We start from the raw sequence: 16,354 nt of genomic DNA, 5'->3' as shown, positions 1-16,354 counted from the left end.
TAGCTCTGGTCAAAATTAAAGGGGTGAGCTATCACAGTCTATTAATGAAGTGCAGGAAATATGAAAATCTGCTCTGCTCAGGGCAGCCATGGACGACTCCCTGTTGCTACAGGAGGGCAGAAATCATCGGTGGGGATGGCGGAAGGGCGCACACCGGCCTTCCGCCGCCCCTTCTTGTCCTCAGGCCTCCTTGGGCCCGCAGGAGGCGGCACGGCGGGACAGCCAGTGCGGGCCTGTGGCTCTCCGGGGAAACCAGATACCCAGGGCGGCCGAGGGCAGGGCCCAGCCGGCAGGGCAGCTGCACGGGTGGTCCCGCCTAGGGCCATGTCATGACCTGCTCGGCACAGAAGCATCTATCCCTGCCCATCCTGGAACATGTCTGCCGGCGAACCCCTCCGTTGCCCAGCACGGTGAAGAATTTCCAGCTAAAATGTTGTCAAATGACGGGAAGCAGACTGAGTAACGTGAGCCACAACTCCCTCATCCCCCCTGCTGAAACCTTGTTGAAAGAAAAATAAATGAATTTAGAATCCCATTGTGCCTAATCAGTACCTGAAACACCAGCGAAAACAGGCTAGCAAGGACAGAGAGGCAGGCCCTCGGATGTGGGCACAGCAGGCCCCTGCCTGCTCTGTTAGCCAGAAAACAAACAGTGATGGCAGAGGTAAAGGGTGAGCCAAGTGTTGCAATGGCTGGAGAGCAGCTATGCCACTGAAAATCCATGAACCAATTTGTTTTTAAACTACTACATGGCAAGAAATGAGATACTGAGTTTGGCACAAAAGGACCCCAGAAAATGTGATTTATGCTTCTCTCTTGACAGAGGTTTTATAAATATTCATAATATTTGCAATTTTGGAAAAAGCAGTTGCTTTGGCATGTACTTTGGAACAGAAAACTAACTTCCAGGCGGTTCTCTGCACGGACAAAAGTGGAGTCAGGTTACTGCCCTGCTGCAGAACGTGCTTTTGTTACTGAAAAACCGCTACGCTGCAAAGTTTTCAGGATGCTCACAGTGTGGCTGGAGTATTAACTAAAAAGAAATGCCCAAGTAATTGATGGCGGATTTCGGTGAATGAGCTGAAGGAAATGAAACACGGGGTTACACCATCAATGGCAAAATATTGCCATGGCAATGGGTAGCTTTGCCAGGAGTAAACAAACAAACAACAACAGACCTCTTCTCTTTCAGAAAAAAAAAGTTAGAGAATTTTCTGTTCTCACCTCACCAAAGTCTGTGCTTTTGGACGTCGTGGAGGGGGGAAGATAGTGTACCCTACTTACACGAGTCCCACAGATGCAGCTCCCTTCTCAGTTGTACAATTAGATCATTTCCAGAGCAAGAAGTAACCTTTATACCCAGGGGAAGGCATAGACATTTGCTTTATAAAGATTTCAGTGCTTTGGTTACTGTAATTCTGTACCATTTTCTTAGAGAAGTTGGAAGGGCTCAGAAATAACACAGCTCTGTGTCACTCCTAGTTGAAGTCAATCCTGCTTCAGGAGAGACTGCTGACAGGGAAGATTTCCTTATGAGCAAAAACATGGGCCCGCACTTAAATTAATAAAGAGCTTTAAAAAAAACACACCGCAGAGAGCGAGGGAGCTGAGAAAGCACGAGCTGCCCTTTTCTGCAGGCACAGATGCCAGGCGGGGAGCGTGCTGATGCACCAACACCTGAGTCTTCTTCCAGCAGGGCCCTCAGTGGCAGCCCTCTGCCTCTGAAAGCTTTCTGGACGTTTCTGGCCATCCCCAGTTGCTCAGAGGATGCAGTCCCACCACCAGCTGTGAGCTCTGTGAGTCGGTCTCCTCTCAACCTAGGGAGACAGACCTCAGCCACTGCCCAGGCAAGGACTCAGCAATGCTGGAGTCTGGCCTAGTGTCCCTATGCTGAGTTTCTTGCAGTTTTGCAGGCTGTTGTTCCCCGTTGCCATCTTCCACGCGTAGCATCTTAAATTCCTGCTGAACACCCATATCTGGGTATGTGCTGGGCCTTCCTGGTATCGTTCCTGAGGAGGACCGATGTGGCCCGGTGTTGGTCTTGAGATTTCATGGCCTGCAGAGCAGGAGCAATGGGCCAGAGCCAGGTGGCCATGTGGAATCAAAGGAGGAGTAACCAGCGGTGAAGCGAGATCTTCTGGCTTACAGGTGTCTCCTGGTGAGGAGACAGCACCTACATGAAGGAGCCAATAGTGAGCATGACTGTCTTTTAACTTCTGTACCATTGGGTCAACCCTTGTCGACTTTGTGATCTGTGTAATTCAAACAGTGCTGCCAGTCTAACGGGGAAGTGTCAAGACCTATTAAAGTTTGCAAAACTCTTCTAATAGCAATCCTGTATCAGAAGAAAAAAAAATCATGCCATATGGCTTTCCAGCTATTTGGCATTCATTAGTTTTGTCTTACCATTCTTTATATAATAACACTTAGGTGCTGCTTAAGTTCCCTATAAAATATTTAATGTGGTTTACTGTAAAGTCTTCAGACTGAGAACTGTTTCTTACAGAGTATTCATACTGCACCTAGCACTAATTTAAATTGCAGCCTCCAGGCAGTATTGTAAAGATTCATTATTACCATCAAGATCTGTCCCTACCCTGTCACTTTTCAGAGAAGGTCTGTTCTTAACTACAGGTTTAACATAGCTGGTGTTTAAATAATTTTCTTTTTTTCCATCTAAAATGATCAAACCAGTCTCCAAGCAAATAATTTTTTTAACTTGAACTTTTCATTAATGTTGTCCATTTTGAATGGTGCTGGATGCACTTTATTTAACCAGCTCAGAAAACATGTAACAAATAAGAATAGTTCTTTTTCTAAAAAAAAAAAAAAAAAAAAGCAGTTGGGGTAAATTTAATTTTGCATGAGAAAATATTTTGTTTAGGAATGACAGTTGTAGGCATTCTTTCATACATTGTAATATTTTCCATGTGTGGCAGCTTGTTTTTCAGTGGTACAAATATGTGCAATAAGAGCTAAGGATAAAAATTAATCTAACAGCTTTTGCAGCAATGCTTTTGATGGTTTCACTCGATTTCATTTTCCTGTGGATACTGCCGTTAGTTCTGCCGCTTGCAGTATGTGAAGCATAATTCTCAAAGGTTCACGAGGTTGTAGGGATCCAGTAAGAGATGACTGATTTCTCCCCCACACACATACACTCCACCCCACACCCACTCACCCACCCACCAGCAAAACATAATGCTGTACTATTTTTGGTAACAGGGAAAGGGCCTCCCTGTGAAAACAGAAAGCAGTGTATTTCTCAGTTACATCACTTTGCAATCTAATGCTGTGTTGTGCTCAGTGTTTTTGTGGTGATGCAAGTCTTTTTTTTTTTTTTTTCTTCTTCTTTTTTTTTTTTTTTTTCCCTTCAGCCGGTTGGATTTTCCCCATCTTACAGCACCTCGCAGGTCTCTTCTCTGAGCAGTACGTTGCCTGAGTGAGTGGAAACATACAGATCAGCTGCAGGTTTCTGTCTACAAAAACAGAGTGAAAGAGAAAGAAAAGGGTTGGGAAAGCAGAGACAAATATTGACCTGGACTTATAGAAAGACATCCAATGGCTGAATAAAGAACCCCTGTTCATGTTTTGGGATATTCTTTCAACTGGCTGGAACGAGAGCGGATCAAAAGAATGGGAAATGCCAGCAGACCCTTTAGAAGAATTGCTTATTTCTTATGCCTTTTATCTGTGCTTTTGCTGACTGAAGGGAAGAAACCAGTGAAGCCAAAATGTCCTGCCTGGTGTACTTGTACCAAAGATAATGCTTTATGTGAAAATGCCAGATCTATTCCTCGCAGCGTTCCGCCTGATGTTATCTCACTGTAAGGGCTGTAAGCATTTGGTTATTTAATTTATGATTTAAAATGAACTAGGATGTGTGGTGTTTTCAGTGCATACGGAAGGATGCTTGCTGCAGGGAGTACCTCCAGCATTCAGAATCATCAGCTAATGTGTTAAAATTGTGCTGCATTCTTGAATCTTGATTTTTACATCTCTTTCATCTGTTTGTCTGTCTGTGTTTGTGCACACATCCCATTTTATACCTTCTTCTATACTACATGAAACCTGAAACATTCATTTTTTTGTTTTTTTTCTTTTTTTTTTTACTTATATTAATAAATTTCTCTGTGATGACCAGATGAGTATTATAACCACGGATATATGAGACTACATTAATATAAGGTTGTTTTTTTCTTCTTTCCAGATCCTTTGTGAGATCTGCTTTTACTAAAATCCCAGAAGGGAGTTTTTTGCTCACACCATCTCTGCAGCTTCTGTGAGAAATATTTCTATGATATAATTTTTGTTATGAAATGTATATGTATCCATAAATATTATAGAAAGGGTGTCAGTACTAATTTTATAAGAAACAGCAGGAGAAGATTCATTACATGACAAAATACAAGACTTTTTAGGAATTTGAAAGATAGTGCATGTTTAATTTTTTTGAAAGTGTATCTACTTAGTATTTTGCAAAGCTATCTGTTGTCAGTGCTACTTTGAATGATTACACGCTGAAGCTTTTGGTGACAGAACGTATGCTCTCTTTATTATACTATAATTAACATTACAGTAGGAATTTGAGCATTCCAACAACTATTCTTGTTTCTTTTCTGCAGTCCTGGGGCCTGATCCCAATATAAAGCTGCCTATTTGCAACTCCCATCAACTGCGAGCTCAGAACCCCTCAGATCAAGCCCTTTATTGCAGTGGGACAGGTCCTGAAGTCCCTTTCCATGTAAAATTGCCATTGACTTCTGTGGAAGTTTAGTCACTTCAGTGGGAGTTTTGCCTTCATGGTGCCTGGTTTTGACCCTATTTGTTATTTCATGTTCTTTGAAAAAAAAAAACAAAAAAAGTAATGAAGGTTTACTTCCAGTTGAAAAAATTTAAGTAGTTATTTAAAAATCAAATACTGCAATGAGGTATATGCAGAAAGAGAGTATTTTAGGATGATTAAATATTAGATGCATTTCTTTATAGGATTTTTATAGGCTCACAGGCTTTCCTAGAAATGTGGGCATATGATTATATAATTGCGAGCTATACGGAGGTAGAGGGGGTGTAACCTGAACTGTTTATAGTGGATGTGCTGCCAGCCTGACACACGCACAGATTTGTCTCAGAAATCCAGCAAGACAGACTCCCCGATGTGATCCAAATCAAAATCAGACATATGTCCCAGACTGACTTCCCGTGGACCCTAGATCTGGTCAGAGGTGTAATGTTGATGTATTTGAGCCCTATGGCTGTTAGATTAAATTGCTGGTGCACTGATAGCTGAAGCCCTGACCCTAGCTGTACTCTGCTACCTCAAGTGGAGCTGATAAGGAGGTGCAGACGTACTGTACAATTTTGGATACAGGGTAAATAGGTAAATGCAGTTACTATGGAAACCTAAATGCTTTTCCATGGTGCTTTATTCTGGCAAAAGCTTTTCCCAGGTGGTCCCAGATCACAAAAGGGACACATTTCACATAATTCTTGCAATGGGCCTTTCAAAGGAAAAAAAAAAAAAAGAAATAGCAGCATTGGTGGAGCTTGTATGTGAAGAGAGTGAGTAGGACATCATCTCTCTTGGCTACGATGTGCCACCTACACTTAGCGATCTCACTGCCAGGGGAGGCAGAATTGGGTAGGGTGGAGACACAGTCTTTTTATTTTGAGTTATTACAGTGCCTGGCACAGTGGGGTGTATGTCATTGGCAATGGTTTTCGGCGTTTTAGTAATGGTAATAATTTGCATGATCTGTATGCTTCACTGAAGCGCTTATTCTAAGCTGCTGCTAATCAATGCTGCAACAAAAGCTCCGACCCCAGAAAAGCAGGTTTTGTTCCATTATGGGGTTCAATGAGAAATCTGTTAAAATGGTGCAAACAATCCACAGATTACTTACTTCTGCTACGTAGCATTTCTAAAAATACTGCTGAACAGTTTTCCAGATATATTTCTAACATGGTAACTGAGCTGCTTGCCATCTTTGGAAAGTCAGGCTGCTGATCTAAGGCAAATGACTCCTTAACCACAGACCATAGGAGCAGAATTGTATCTGCGGGGCCAGTACTCCAGATTGTAAGTGGGAAAGAAAATTTTCCACCTTTGGCTGAAGATAGCAAGGGAAAAAAAGTATATGGAAAACTCAGGTGAATTAAAAATCAAAGTAAGTTTTAGCTTTGCATGATTATAGCTATATTGGTGGGTTTAATTTAGTCAATAGCAAGATTTAGCAGCTTATACATATTTTTACATAATAGTCTCCAGCATTACATTTTTAGAGTCCAAATGTAACTTGCTATCTCCAGTATGCCAGTCACACATTTCTAAGAGTGGAATATATCTGCCACTATTATTACTTGCTACTATTTTCACTCTAGTAGCGGCAATGGTCTCTGGAAAAGTCATGGTCTCATTGTGCTAAACACTACTCCTAAATCTCAGGCCAGGAGAGCTTTTCTTCTTGAATAGTATGGATGGTATGCTCTGTGCTCTTCATGTGACAACAAAAATACAAAAGACCTACACATCTATGGTGAAGTGCCAGCAGGAGTGTTCCCTAAATATTGAAAAAATCTTCTGCTCTCATCTCCAGTACTCGTAACTTTGTGTATCAGCTGTGTGCTGAGGGTGCCCTTATAAAACGGTGACATGAAAGCTGATAGAAAGAAGGGAGGTAGTAATGGCACCAGGATCTGTACCTGCTAGCAGCGTACAGGTCCTGCTAGGCTCCCTAGCCACAATGCAGTATTTGCAGCCTCAGTCCCCAGAAATACCTAACTGGTGGGTCACAGATCAAGCAAATCTGGTGTTTGAGGTCAGAGAGTGGGAGAAAATTTGATGCACTTTGTGCATCAAATATGTATGATAACAGCCATTGGGAGGCGGTATGAGATGGGAGGCAAATGAGCTCACCACGTGCAAGACCCATGCTAAAAGCCTAGTGAGCTCTAAAATAGCTCTTTAAAGAGATATCACCCTGTTCTTTAAATTATAAGGAAAGTAGACTGTAGAAAAGGAAAAATTATGCAGTGAAATCACATCAGAAAAGTAGAATTAGTTGCAGGCAGCAGATTTACCAAATTGATCTTCTGCTTCAGAGGTTTTACAAAAATAGTTATTTCCCCTGAGAAAGAGAAGTATTCTTTGTCTCTAACAAAAAGGAATAATGTCCTGCTTATATTTTTCATACATATATAGGAACATATTACATATATGTGGAAGAAGCACAGTCTGCAGTAACCAAGTGGGAAAGTAAATCAACTGCAATTTATTTTTAACGCAAACTTCAAAATAAGATACTAACTCATCAGAATAACAGTGTATTAATTCATACTTGGAAATCTTTAATTCCTGAATGCCTAAGGATGTCATAATGTAAATCTATTTATCCATCAGGTCCAAGTGAAGAAAATATAGGTGTGCATCTAGTATTCCACTGAGGTAAAGTTCATTGTACTTGATAATACCTCCCCATATTAAGGGTGTGGCAGTCCAGAGCTGACTGAAATGGACAAATGCAAACCTGGCTGATAAGCATAAATAAAGCTGGGAAAATCAATGCTAGTCCACTTTTAAGGTTTACAAATTACATAAAATTAAATGTGTTTCTCACATTTTTACTGCTAGATAGATGAAAAATACAGGCACACCCTAAGAGCTATCTCCAGCAGGTATAATGTGGTCTTAAAAATAGTTCTGATTTGAACACTGACTAAATTAAGAGATTTTTCCATTTTTTTCTCAGTAACTTCTCAGTACCCTCAGGTCAAATACGCTCACAAGTTTAACTTGTAAGTTCAGGGATTTTCCTGCCTGTCAGGGGTGCAAATTCAACCTAATGTCTGGCTGACCAGCTGGATGCTTCCCCTATGTTGTCATCAAAAGTAAGTGTTCTTCAAGACAATTTAGACCTCTATAGTTCTTGAACATTTCATTGTCGTCCAAGTATGTCTCCAGTGGCGCTTGTACAATCCCATTGTTTTACTTGCATGATAAACCAACACTTACATCCCACAGAAGTCAATGGAATTTTATCAGATGGCCCAATTATGCAAAGCAAGGAGTTGTTGGGTCCTTCCCTTTGCACCAGACTATGGTGCAATATATCAGCCTTATGATCCTGTAGTGCCTGCACAGCTAAAGCTATGAAACCAGGCAGTGGAAATTTGGCCTGCCGTGGCTTGCTGAATGATTTTCTAAAGATGCTAATAACCTAATGGTCTTTTGTTTTGCATCTCTTTTCACAGGTTGTTTACATCCAACACTTTTGATGTTATTAGTGATGATGCTTTCATGGGCCTTCCTCATCTAGAATATTTGTGAGTGGAGAAAAGTCTATTTCCTGGCATTATTGAATAGAGTGGGTGGGCTTCCAAGTTCCAAGCATTGCTTTGACCAGAATGACTTTACGACCCGTTACAGGTTCATAGAGAACAACAGCATTAAGTCAATTTCAAGAAATACTTTCAGAGGACTGAAATCTTTAATTCACCTGTAAGTAATGTGGTTTAATATATTGCTAGGTATCTTTAATATAGTAACTGAATCACCGTGTTGTTTAATTTCACATTTTGATATATAGCTCTTCTCATTTGTTTAAGGAATTTTAATAGTAATTTAATTAGAATGTTAATCTTTGTGTTTCCACCAAAGACTTACAAACTGTGGTATGTGTAGAAGGACAAGACCCAAACAGCTTCCAAGAGGTACGTTTGACAGTAGCTCCCCAGCTTTCTCTGCTCAGAGCACTGGGGATTTCCAGCTGAGCATGTAGGAGCAGGGAGAAAGCAGGATGGGTCAGGAAGCTTGGCTCTGACAAGGTGAGTCCCAGTTTGGGACTTGGAGAGGAGGAAGGTGGGAGCTGTGGTCAGCACCAAGGTGTCATGGTGGTGAGAGGGTGAGGAGTGGACACACGCTTCTTCCCAGGTGCCCCAGTCTGGTGTGGATCCAGGAGAATATTACAGCCATTCCTGGGACCAGCCATCACTGTCTGTACCCATGTCCACTTCAGCCAGTATCTGTACCCAGCAGAATCTGATCAAATCAAATTTAAAAATTCCCAGCCTGAACAATTTTAAATAGAAGAGTTGCAACAAGACGTTACTTACTGTGAATTACCAATCCACTTCCACTTAACTGTTGGGCATATCAGCCTTTAGGCTTCAACAGGATCAGCTTTGAAGCCCTGCATTGCACCCTGTCCTCTCCTACACGCAAGCCAGGGCATCCCACAGTCAGGATCTGTCACGCACTGACACCAGGGTCTGCTTAACATTCCTCATGTTGCTGCTCAGCCCTTCAGCTATCCTGGAAACACAGCCAGACCCTTGCCCTCTGACATGCTGCAGCCCCCTCGCTGCGTTAGCCGAGAGGGCAAATCAGTCAAAAGCACTCTGGATGCTAATGTGGCTGCTAGGAGCAACACTTCCCATGTTCACACCAGTGCAGGCATTTCTCACTCTGTGCTCAGCAGGTGAAATGCACACTGGCAACAAATACCTGTAACATTTCATTGCAAACACAAGAGTAGCATCCTCGTGCTCTGAGCAAGCAAGACAGTTTTTAGACAGGGTTTTGTCTCTTATGTTACATCAAGTTTATCTTTTAGCAACAGTTTTATTTTAGCAAGAGATTAATTTATTGAAAATACAGTATGTACTGTAAGAAAACATTAAAAATACAAAAATACTGTAAGAGAAGGAGGCTAAAACATCTGGGGTGGGCGTAACATGGGTTTATACCCAGCTCTGAGCATTTGCATTCTGAAGCATGTATCTTGGGGTGTGTGTCATAGCCAGGGGGGTGGATTCTGACCTTTTGGCCTTAACATAATAACCTCCAAGAGGGTTTTGAAACAGGGTCATTTAACTTTTTCTTTCATATATTTTGACACAGGAGAGAAATAAAAGGTTCCATTTTAAATAGTTAATGCATAAATGTAATAGTTGAATTGCAATTCCCCACATCCTTCACCACATAGTAAATGTACCATAAAACACTTCTCCCTTTTTGTTCAGAACAGACAAAACTCACAGCTGGCTGAAGCCAAGCCTACTGTGACTACTCGTGTATATAAAGTTACTTAAAGAATGGGTCTAGGTCTGAGGAAGAAGAAAGAGAGAGAAGAGGGAAAAAGGTATATAAACAGGCTGTGCACATCCCATAAAAATCCATATTAGAGGTACAGGCATAATTATAGTATTGTTTAAAAAGGCAGATAATTGGATAAGGCTGCTAACTATCTTCAAAATATTTATGCACATGAATAGCTTTATATTCACAAATGGGTCCAGTACATTATTTATCATATTCATTTACTTATTTAGTAGCTGTTGCTGCCAGTGAGCAAATTACTTTTCTAACATAGAGAAAGGCACAGTTTCTTCTCCAGAGAGCATACAGTCCAAGAGTAACATCTTGACTTGCCTGTTATGTTAGTTTCTGGGGATGCTTCAGCAGTTTCGTAAGAGAAAGCATATGCAAAAGATAGAACCACATTTGAAGAGCCACTGTGGTTTGCATGTGGTTGCATGCACATTTTTGGGACATGGATTTGTACATCATGCTGTTATTGCACATGGAGCACTATTCATGAAGACAATGAGAAATTTGCAGAAAATAACTGCAAAGGCAGGTCCATTAACCACAGAATGTGACTAGTTTAATCTACTTGCAGCACCACACCCCACCCTTTAGGGGAAATTGTACATACATGTTAAGAATAATCATTTGGCACCCTGAGGCATTTCTCATTTAAGAAACAGGAGAGTACTTGTGTACATAAAATATATTAAAAATAATCATAGTAACACAGTAGCACACAAATGAGTTCCATGAAGTTAGAGGAGAAGATGAACTTTGTTCTATTTATTCTGTTCACTTCCTTTTCACAACATAAATTTTGCAATGCAGTAAGCTATCCAAACATTTGTATTTTTACAATGCAGTTAACTTTGGTAATTATAGCGTGTCCTTATTGTAAAACAGAGCCATCTAGTATTTATTGTTATGCAACACTATTTATTTTCTACTCAGAATAGATTTAAGAACAGAAAAATTTATTTTTACTAATTTACTAATTTAATGTCAAAATCTTACAGTTAGGATTTGAAAATAATTGCTATGCACAATATATAATTTTGATTACATTTCTTTCAGAATTGTGACCGTAAGCTTAACTGCATGTTTGATTCAACCTTTACTCTCTTATTATAAACCAAATACCACGTACAGCACCATCTAGGCAAGCCAGTTTCTAATACATGAGTATTCTTTTTAACAGTGGAATATAAAATACATAATTTTAATCAAAAAATCACCAAATGCGCAAACCTTGTGTAAATTTCTCTTTAAGTCATATTCCTATGGCAATAGTGAACCACTGCTACTTCTAAGTACACCATCCCTTTCAGTTTGCTATATAATAATATATAAAGAATATATAGGGCATTAAACCTGCCTCAGCTTGCAAGTCTACTTAGCTTTCTTCATATGAGTTACTTGACTTTTAAAGAATTGCTGTTGAGTGTAAAATTAAGCATAAGTGAAGCACATGATACATACACCAAACAGTGTTACAATCAGATGGACTTTGAAAGTGGTGAAGTCAGAATGGACTAATGGCATGATCCCGTATTTACTATCCCTGATAAGGCAAACACTTATTTTAAATGAGGCAGCAGACCTAGTACATCTGGGTCTATTCTTGAATTTATGTATATGCCTAAGTGGCTTTGCTTGGCTAGAGAAATTGTAGTTAATAAATAATTTTTATGTTTACAAGCAAGACCAGAAGAGAGTCTAAGTCTTACTAGCTACAGATTCTAACTGGGATCTTAAACTAGAATGATTTATTTCCATATTCATTTCTTCTCATAAGTGATAAATAATTTGGTTAATCAAAAGAGTGGTAAGCTGTACCCTACAACAGTATTCTTTTTCTGTCATGCCCTCAGTGACATCTCAGAGAACCCAGACCTTTGGTGGACTCGGACAGACATGTCTGACTGAAGTGTAATATATTGCTTGTTCAAAGGCTGCTCACATTTCCTCATCATTTTACTACCTAGAATACTCACTGAATTAAATGAGTTTTCCCAACACTAAAAATTGGGAATTAATGGCAGTTTTTTGCTTATCTCATACGCACATACTCACACACACACATATTCCAGGAAAGAAATTCATACTGATCAGCAGTTTCTTGTCTATTATTGTATATTTCCAAAAACTATGAGCTAAGCCTAAGTCAAATGGAACAAAACCTAGTATTAAGATTTTCCTTTCAGAAGAGATACAAGAAAGCGGGAAAATTGCAGTAATATGAACACCATGTATTGGTATGTCATAAGGAAAACATCAGTAGATGCAATCATGACTAATTGTTTTAAAATAATGGTGTTGGCAAAACACCAGAGGTGACTGCACTTTTTACCCTACTAAGTGAAGTACTGTAAATGCTGTAAGGCTGCCGAAGAGTCAGAAAGCAGAAGGAGGCATGGCATTTTAGTGGAAGAAGAAGTCATGAAGTAAATAAGTTATTCTGAAAAGCCATCTTTTAGAACTAAGTGCTGGAGATTACCAGGGTTCTTTACCTTAAGAAACAAACCTCACACAGTATTACAGATTGCAAAAATGTGTAATTCCATGAACTAGCACTGATACTGAAGTGTCTTCTTTTACAGGAGCCTCGCAAATAATAATCTCCAATCGCTTCCAAAAGACATATTCAAAGGCTTGGATTCTTTAACAAATGTGTAAGAAAGCGATTAATTAATCTATTACTTATACTAAAAATATAAAGATATTATTTTGGAGGATGTTCTGAGTAACGATTCAAACCAATAGCCAGTAATAGAATCTTATTACTGGGTAGAGACTACCCAATATGAGTAGGCTTGGGTTTTGTCTACTGTTGTTGATAATTTGCTTTAGTTTTGAATATTCCTCCAGTTATGAAGATAAGTAACATTGTTAGTAGTTATGTAAGAGAGCTGCATGTTCATTAAGACTTAGTGAGTAAGGAGGAAGTATCCTTAGGGATGCATGAGAGAGCATGGCATGAGGGGAGGGTGGAAGATATTTAATGGAGTAACATTTCTATGTGCAAATAATTTATGAGAAGGCTATCTTTTATCACAAAAGCATGTGTTAGTAAGCACCATATCTTATACTAAATCTAATTGCAACCAAACCAAAACATGAACTTGTTTAAATATGTAACTTAAATACCAGTAAAAATACAAAATATAGATAAACAGATAAATCCTATAGTTGCTTCACTAAAACATGTCCTGTTTACAACACATCAAATTCTGGTTCACCTGATTTGGCATAATGAGCATGGAACATTCTTTCCCTGCTCCCCATATTATCAAGGTAGGCTAAATTCCTAGTGTAGAGCTGCAGCCATAAGTTGTGGAGGTGGCCAGTGTATCTGATAGGATTACTTGGCATGACTGATCATGGCCAGGTGGTTACACAGTCTGGTCCTGGCACTTGCCCATTCTTGTACATATGATCTGAAATCTGACCGAAGACAGCTGTGAAAGACTTGAACAGAACTCCTTTGCTTGTGTCTCCTAAAGCCCTAAATGAATACAGCTAAAGGAGAGAGCAAATACTGACTGGTTGACCGTAAGGTTACATTAATTCCAGTTCTGTTATCCAGAATGCTTTTACGGAGAAAGGCTAATCCGAAAGGAACAACCTTCCAAAATATGAGGCAAACAGTTTGGTAGGCTTTTGTGTATCTGTAAACTTGGGGAAATCAACAAAAATTTCCTACTAATTATCAAGTTAAGTTCTCCTTTATTTCCTTAATAGAATTAAATCTGTGCGTGTTGTTGTATATACATTTAACTGTGGGTCAGGACAAATTAAGCCAGGAAGGCATCAATTGAGAATAAGCAAGAGGGCACATATTTAACAAAATGTTTGTTGTTGTCCTGCAAGGAGGAATATATCAGCTGACTCCTTATTTTCAATGCATGATTTATTTGTTGTAGAGATCTTAGAGGCAATGCATTTAATTGTGACTGCAAACTGAAGTGGTTAGTGGAATGGCTGGGCAGCACCAATGCAACAGTTGAAGACATTTACTGTGAAAGCCCACCAGAATATAAGAAGCGCAAAATCAATAGCCTCTCTCCGAAAGAATTTGATTGCATTATTACAGGTAATGTGCTTCAGATTATTTAATCTTGTTATTTTCCTGTCAAAGCTATGTATTTTTTTCATTCTAGGGTCAATTTTTGCAGGAAGTCTGCATACTGGATGGAACTTTGCTAAAATCACTATGAATTCTGTCTAGGTGTAAGTCTGACATGTGAATCACTTGGGAGTGGGGTCTTACGTTGCAGCTTCTACTAAGACTTTAATATGCTATATAAGGATTTGTTTGGAGAACTGGGACATAAAACAGCACCTCTTTAAATTGAGAAAGATTGAAAAACAAGTTGCAGTGCTCTTTTATCAACAGGAAAATTGGACTAGTGATGAAATATTGTAATTTGTAATTAATTGGTATCTGTTAAGCATATTTTTTTCAGTACCGTATGGAAAGTACCTCTGTAATTATCATATGTTGTGTGCACTTTTACAGAATTTGAAGTTTATCAGTCCCTGCCATACCAATCTCTGTCAGTAGATACTTTCTCATACATGAATGATGAACATGTGGTTATTGCTCAGCCTTTTACTGGAAAATGCATCTTTCTTGAATGGGACCATGTAGAAGTGATGTTCAGGAATTATGACAACATTACAGGTATGAACATTGCTCGACAAATAACATTACAACAGCTGATCCAAAAAGTGGTGCTAACCCTGTCTTTTACTTTTGTTTTTATAGGTACTTCAACTGTTGTGTGTAAGCCTATAGTTATTGAGAGTCAGCTGTATGTCATTGTCGCGCAGCTGTTTGGAGGCTCCCACATATATAAAAGAGATATTTTTGCTAATAAGTTTATAAAAATTCAAGATATTGAGATCCTTAAAATCCGAAAACCCAATGACATTGAAACTTTCAGGATTGCTGAAGACTGGTATTTTGTTGTTGCAGACAGTTCAAAAGCTGGTTTCACCACGGTTTACAAATGGAATGGGAATGGATTTTATTCCCATCAGTCTCTGCACGCCTGGTACAGAGATACCGATGTCGAGTATCTTGAAATATCCGGCAAACCACATTTAATTCTGTCAAGTAGTTCCCAAAGACCTGTAATATATCAATGGAACAAAGGAACAAATGAATTTGTTAAGCGTTTTGATATCCAAGATATGGAAGATGCATATGCAGTGAAACATTTCAAAGTGAAAGAGGATGTATACATTTGCTTAACAAGATTTATTGGGGACTCTAAAGTAATGAAATGGGGTGGTTCAGCGTTTCTGGATTTACAAAGGATGCCATCCCGAGGGTCAATGGTATTCCAGCCGCTTCAGATAAGTAATTATCAATATGCCATTCTTGGAAGTGATTATTCTTTCACTCAAGTCTATTATTGGGATGCTGAAAAGGCAAAATTTGTGAAGTTTCAAGAATTAAACGTACAGGCACCAAGATCTTTCATACATGTCTCCATCGATAAACGAGATTTTCTCTTTGCTTCAAGTTTTAAGGGAACTACATTGATTTACAAACATGTCATAGTTGACTTAAGCGCATGACACTCATAATTCTGAGATTACATCAGACTTTCTACCATATGTGGACAAAATGAACTAAATGCATGATGACTCTCTTATCTTACTTCCAAATGAATGCCTTTAAAAGTTGAGATTGCTAGAACAAAGTATTACTAGTATTTTCATCTTTAATTGTCAAGTCTAGTGATGTTGGAAGTTGCATTTTTTAACAAAAAGAAATTAAATTAACTGTTCTTTGCATCCACGATATGTAAATACATGTGCAACTGCATCTGTTGCTATAAAGAATATTAAGATGTACTTTTCCATTTATTTATTCACCTGTTTGAAACAACTGCCAAATAAAATGTTTACATTTTGTGTCTTTCACATTCCAAATATTATTTGCAGGTGACACTTTTTATTTATGTGTATATTATGTATATTATACACATATAAAGTAAACCCAGTAAGGCATACTGCCCCATGCAGTGTTGTACTGCATGGTCGATGCACAATATCGAAGATCAGGTTGATTTTACATATAACAAGGAGTTCTTGATAAAAATACAGCATTGAACCCCAATCCTATAAATTATCACCTGGACATATCCTTGCATTTATGTGAAGCTTTGCCAATTTAAACAGGACTCAGCATTCAATTATATAGATCCAATTGTAGGATGGGGCTTTGTACTGTGTATGTCTAGAAGTACCTGATTT

General features: G+C 39.1%; 1 protein-coding gene across 4 annotated transcripts in view; it reads left to right on the top strand.

Moving 5' to 3' along the window:
- LGI1 (leucine rich glioma inactivated 1) overlaps positions 1–16,021 on the top strand; it is a 32,513-nt gene extending 16,492 nt beyond the window's left edge. For 3 of the 4 annotated variants that reach the window (XM_086752760.1, XM_086752759.1, XM_086752761.1), the window contains exons 2-9: positions 3,378–3,827; positions 4,211–4,282; positions 8,251–8,322; positions 8,426–8,497; positions 12,688–12,759; positions 14,011–14,180; positions 14,607–14,771; positions 14,856–16,021. In XM_086752760.1, the coding sequence (XP_086608886.1) occupies positions 3,637–3,827; positions 4,211–4,282; positions 8,251–8,322; positions 8,426–8,497; positions 12,688–12,759; positions 14,011–14,180; positions 14,607–14,771; positions 14,856–15,673 (1,632 nt within the window). In that variant the 5' untranslated portion in view covers positions 3,378–3,636 and the 3' untranslated portion in view covers positions 15,674–16,021. Of the gene's footprint in view, positions 1–3,377; positions 3,837–4,210; positions 4,283–8,250; positions 8,323–8,425; positions 8,498–12,687; positions 12,760–14,010; positions 14,181–14,606; positions 14,772–14,855 lie in introns of those variants that run through there. The other variant, XM_086752762.1, reaches the window with a different exon arrangement.
- The last annotated feature ends 333 nt before the right edge of the window (positions 16,022–16,354 follow it).

The sequence above is a fragment of the Chlamydotis macqueenii genome, chromosome 7, assembly GCF_036417535.1.
Source record: "Chlamydotis macqueenii isolate bChlMac1 chromosome 7, bChlMac1.mat, whole genome shotgun sequence".
NCBI lineage: Eukaryota > Metazoa > Chordata > Aves > Otidiformes > Otididae > Chlamydotis > Chlamydotis macqueenii.
The sequence above is the reverse complement of the archived record's forward strand: the minus strand, read 5'-3'. Positions and strand labels throughout refer to the sequence as shown.